General features: G+C 34.3%; 1 protein-coding gene across 1 annotated transcript; it reads left to right on the top strand.

The window, feature by feature from the left end:
- Nucleotides 1-1,387: 1,387 nt before the first annotated feature.
- On the top strand, nt 1,388-4,491 carry LOC105109252 (probable inactive receptor kinase At1g48480). Its single transcript, XM_011003883.1, has 2 exons — nt 1,388-3,002; nt 3,565-4,491. Exons 1-2 carry the CDS (start codon nt 1,730-1,732, stop codon nt 4,164-4,166), a joined length of 1,875 nt encoding a protein of 624 aa, XP_011002185.1. The 5' UTR covers nt 1,388-1,729; the 3' UTR covers nt 4,167-4,491.
- The last annotated feature ends 1,234 nt before the right edge of the window (nt 4,492-5,725 follow it).

The following is a 5,725-nucleotide window of genomic DNA, read 5'->3' as shown; positions in this document are numbered from 1 at the left end:
ATTCATTAATTTAGACAAATGCATAAATATTAAGCGGTAATACAAGAATATTCTAATTATTAAAATATCATTTACATGATTTTTTTCTTTTCATGGTATATCATTTAAGATTTGGATTTAAGAAAACATTACACTAAAATCTCTCTCAATCACACTTGGTCGAAAATAAATAGTATACTTAAAATCATTCTCCTTCCAATCGAGATCAATAAAGTTATTGTGGCTTGTTTTATCTAAAACTCAAGTTGAATTTATTAGCCGGATGAAATATATATTATTTTAATATATATTTTTTAAAAAATTAAGATAATATTTTTTTTAAAAAATCAAACAATCCTTTTATCATTCTTCATAACCTAAATTTAACATGAATCAACTCCTTTTTATTTTTTGAATATGTTTTAAGTTAGATTCCATATGAACTCAAATTTATTTGAGTTTAATAACAATTAAATAATCAGTCATTACTATGCTATGAGTTGTATAATTAATTTTAATATAAAAAAATATTTTAGTATTATTAATATTTTTTATATTAAAAAAACATGTAAAAATTAATTTGATGTGATTTTGTTATCTTAGTGTGTCCGAAGACAACTAGTATTGTCACTAAAAATATAATTTAACTTAAAATAAATATTTTAAATGATATTTTTTTAATAAATATTGAAACAATAACATATTATGTAAATTTAGGTCAATCCATATTAACCTCTAAATTTGCATACCACATTATAAGATAATAATAACTCTAAAAACAATAAATCAAAACAAATTTCAAAGAGTTCAATTTCTTATAACCTCAATATTGAATGATGAAATTGATAAAAAAAACTTACAAAAATAATCCAAGTTAACCTAAGTTAACTTGCTAAACTCATAACTCTGATAAATTAGAATAACCTAATAGAAAAGAAAATGAAACTAATTATAAATCTTAATTTTTAATTAATCAGTAATAAAAGATGAAATTTAAAAAAATTAATTAAAAATACATAAAAAGTCTGACTCGAGTCAATTAAGATTAATTACCAGACCCACGATCGAAATTATAAAATGTAGATAATCTCGTAAAAAACATACTAAAATAAATCATGAAATCTAATTTCTTATTAATCTAATATGAAAAAATAAAATTAAAAAATAATTAAAAAAATTGACTTATCTCATGAAATTTACACTCTAAATCATGAATTGAAAATAATTTTATAAAAAATAAATTAAAATTATATTATTAAATTTCTAATAAATTTAATATCAAATAAAAAAATAAAAACCCTTAACCCCATTTTTTTTTGGTTCATAATAGTCATCGTCATCCTAGAAGGACTGTATAATTTATGGGAAAATTTTATTTAACTATAACAATAGACAACTCAGCAACGGAAGTGAGTTCTACCTTCCAATGTCTTGGCTTGGCTTTTTTAACAGCATACAGCAACATCATTTTCTAACTTTCTTTGCGCCCCCCGCCCCGCCCCCCCACAGTGCACAAACATCTGTCTAAGAGTTGAAAGAACCTTCTGTCTAATACTCAACAAAATTCAAGAATTCACACCACCCCATTTTCATTTTTGAGAACCTTCAAATCCCATTATAAAACTTTTTTTGATTCTGTCCAAAACTTGAAGAAACCAAAGAACAACCTTAAAAAAAAAACAGTTCTTTGAGTTAACTAATATATATATATATTCTTGGTTGGTTTTCATTTTTGGTTTTGCCACCAAAAATGAAGCCAAGACCAACTCTTCTAGTCTCAATAGCTTTCTTTGTGTTTTTCTCATTGAATTCTTTATCTATCGTGGAGTCAGATCTAGCTTCTGAGAGGGCAGCTTTGGTAACTCTACGTGATGCAGTTGGAGGCAGATCGCTTTTGTGGAACCTGACAGAGAATCCATGTCATTGGGTGGGAGTGTTTTGTGACCCAAAGAACAGTACGGTTGTTGAGTTAAGGTTACCTGCCATGGGATTTTCAGGGGAGCTGCCTGTTGCCCTTGCAAATTTAACAAGTTTGCAAACACTGTCTTTGAGGTTCAATGCACTTTCAGGGCGAATTCCAGCTGACATAGGCGATATTATTTCTCTACGTAATCTTTATTTGCAAGGGAACTTCTTTTCTGGGGAGATTCCTGAATTCTTGTTCAAGTTACAGAACTTGGTTAGGTTAAACTTGGCTAATAATAACTTCTCTGGTGTGATCTCTCCAAGTTTTAATAAATTGACTAGGTTGGATACTTTGTATTTGGAGGGGAATCAGCTTACTGGTTCTATTCCTGACTTGAATAATTTGCCACTTGGTCAATTCAATGTTTCTTTTAACAATTTGACTGGTCCTATTCCTCAGAAGTTGTCTAATAAGCCTGCAAGTGCTTTTCAAGGGACCTTGCTTTGTGGGGGACCTTTGGTTTCTTGCAATGGTACTTCAAATGGTGGTGATAAGTTGTCTGGTGGAGCAATTGCTGGGATTGTTATTGGATGTGTAATTGGATTTTTGTTAATTTTATTGATCTTGATCTTCTTGTGTCGACGAAAGAGAGACAAAAAAGAAGTAGGGTCTAAAGATGTTGAGCAGCCAAGGGAGAGAGAAGTTGAGATCCCCGGTGAGAAGGCGGCAGGGGGGAGTGGTAGTGTGAGTGCAGGGCAAAGTGGGGCGGTAGTGAAAAGTGAAGCTAAGAGTAGGGGGACTAAGAATTTGGTGTTCTTTGGGAACGCGGTGAGGGCATTTGATTTGGAGGACTTGTTGAAAGCTTCCGCAGAGGTTTTGGGGAAGGGAACGTTTGGTACTGCCTATAAGGCCACTTTGGATGTGGGGTTGGTGGTGGCTGTGAAGAGGCTGAAGGAAGTAACGGTACCGGAGAAGGAATTTAGAGAGAAGATTGAAGGGGTTGGAAATATGAATCATGAGAACTTGGTTCCATTGAGGGCTTATTATTACAGCCGGGATGAAAAGCTTCTTGTTCATGATTACATGCCCATGGGAAGCTTATCTGCGCTTTTGCATGGTGAGCATTGCCTTCTTTTTTCATAATGTTTAATTCCCTTTTGGTTCCTTATAATTTGTGTTCTTTTTCTTTCCTAACCGTCTTGATTATTGGATTTTTCATATGTGTGGTATATGATTCTGTTGTCTTTCAAGACTAATTACTTGATTTCGGGTATTCTGACATTCATTTTTCATGTAATAAAACTGTTGATACTTTCCTATAATTCTGTCATGTAATTCCTCTCTGGAAATCGCATTTTGCAGAATGAGATTTACCACATGTAATTTAAAATCCTAAACCATGCTTTTATTTGATAGAAGTCATGTTTCATTGGATAGTTGACAATTGAAGTCCTCATAAACTGCCTTGAGAGAATAGTTATAAATGGACAACTGCAGTTCATAGTTGCATACTGGTCTCTTGAAAGCATTCAATCATGGTTTTATGTGTAGATGTTAGCATCTGTCTTTTGAAACTATTTGATAATGTTGAGAATTGAGATACATGAGCACCAGATTAAGGTAACTTATGCAATGTTGGCTGTGCTTTTGCTTGTTATAACATTGGGTTTCAACTGCAGGAAATAAAGGTTCTGGCAGGACTCCATTGAATTGGGAGACAAGGTCTGGCATTGCTCTTGGAGCTGCCAGAGGGATTGCGTACATCCACTCTCAGGGCCCTGCAAACTCTCATGGAAACATTAAGTCATCAAATATCCTCCTCACCACTTCATTTGGAGCCCGTGTCTCTGACTTCGGCCTTGCACACCTAGCAGGTCCTACCCCCACTCCCAACCGCATCGATGGCTATCGTGCACCAGAAGTGACAGATGCTCGTAAAGTATCCCAAAAGGCTGATGTCTACAGCTTTGGTATATTGCTGTTGGAATTGCTCACAGGAAAGGCTCCAACACATACGCAATTGAATGATGAGGGCGTAGACCTTCCAAGATGGGTCCAATCTGTTGTCAGAGAAGAATGGTCTGCTGAGGTGTTTGATCCTGAGCTTCTTCGATACCAGACTGTAGAGGAGGATATGGTTCAGCTCCTACAGCTTGCAAGCGATTGCACTGCTCAATATCCTGATAACCGCCCTTCAATGTCCGAGGTGAGAAGCCGAATGGAGGACCTTTGTCGTTCTAGCTCACAAGAACATGACATTATCGATGACAAGTCCTCTTAACATACTTATTGGGTTGATTCAGATGCACTACCATCTTCTTAAATGACAAAAAAAAAAAAATGATAAATCTCTCCATGTTTCCCGGTTTTCATACATTGTTTAATGCAGTGCTTCATTTGTTTGTTTATTCTTGGGTTCATCTTGTTTGTGAACTCCTTTCCCATTTCCTTCTGTTCATTTTTCCTTTACCTGTTTTCATAGCTGCAGTTTACTTCTGCATTTTGTTTTACCTTTGATGCTGTATTTTATAGGAGAACTCCAACAGTAGTGTTCTTACTTGGCTGTGTGAAAGTGTGAATAACCAGCAAATTATTTCAGTTGAGTACATGGTCCAACATCATTACTTACTTTTTCTTTGGTATTTTCCTTTGTAAGCTTTTGGTCATGGATGTTAAGCTCTTGCTGTGTCAGATTTTGTTATCCATAGGCTTTTTTAATAGGAGATGAGTGATCAAGGCATTATTATGCAATAAAAAATCATGATTTGAGAGGCAGGCGCTGTGTCAAGTTGATCATCAATCAAGGGTCATGTCCATTCGTAGTTTGATTTGGACAAAGACTTGGTCTTGCCTTTCTCATTGTGATATATCGATCAAGACAGAAGCATCCTTCTTGAGGTCACGCCAGTTTCTTGCCACTCATGTTAATGGGAAACAACGCTTGACAACATTTCAGAAAATATGGCTTTCGCTCCTTCAGCTTTTTTTAACGCTTTGGTGATTAGTTTCAACAAAATCACTTCATAATTAAGATTGACATTCGATTCATGCTTGCCATTTTTGGTCACTTCCTATCATTATGCCCTTGTGTTCTCTACACTCTTGCATCTCCCTAACTACTATTAGTTGGAAAAGGTTTTACAAGATCGAACCGAAGATTTGACTTATTCACGGGGTTCCTCTTCAAAATTCAAGGATGCATGTTCCTTTTCTCTGCTGTTTCTTTAGTACTTTCTCTTAGAGAGTTGGATACTTTTTCCCCACCTCTTTTATATGAAATATATTCAAGATAGCATTTTGTTACTCCCTCGAGACAAAAAAGAAAGAGATAATAGAACAGAGGAGACATATTTTCTTATGCCTTTTATTTTAAACATACAGAAATTCACTGTAGAACTATCACAGAAATGTATTTGTTATGTGTCTTGATTTCATATCTTCAACCAAACACATTTATGTTTTTTTGTAATCTATCTCTTCTATCCCATAACATTAACCAAACACAATGCAAGAAACTCCACCTTTTCCTTCTTTTTTTTTCCTGCATATTGACAGAACTATAGCTATATTGTGTTTAAACAAATTTAGAAAATCCTTTGCCTTAGCTTCTGGTAGATCAGCTTTTTGTTTGTTGATACTTAGTTGTATTAAGTTGCTTTACAAAGAATGAAAACCCCTTTGATGTTCAAATCAAATTGCATTATGTTGCCTTTCGCTATTGCAATTGCTTCTGGTACAAATCTAATTTGTTCAAACTGGGTTGTATTAGTTGGCTTCATGAGTAGGACCATATGGAGCTTGTCATTTATAGATTCCCAGCTCAGATCCTTGTGTCCCTTT

The sequence above is a fragment of the Populus euphratica genome, unplaced genomic scaffold, assembly GCF_000495115.2.
Source record: "Populus euphratica unplaced genomic scaffold, PopEup_1.0 scaffold287.1, whole genome shotgun sequence".
In the NCBI taxonomy this organism is placed as follows: domain Eukaryota; kingdom Viridiplantae; phylum Streptophyta; class Magnoliopsida; order Malpighiales; family Salicaceae; genus Populus; species Populus euphratica.
Note: the sequence above shows the minus strand (reverse complement) of the source record. Positions and strands in the feature narration are given on the sequence as shown.

Excerpts from the sequence above, each read along its gene's own strand:
- LOC105109252 (XM_011003883.1), top strand. The coding sequence starts at position 1,730 with ATGAAGCCAAGACCAACTCTTCTAGTCTCAATAGCTTTCTTTGTGTTT. Across the intron at positions 3,003-3,564 it reads CTTATCTGCGCTTTTGCATG|GAAATAAAGGTTCTGGCAGG; the intron begins GTGAGCATTGCC and ends TTTCAACTGCAG.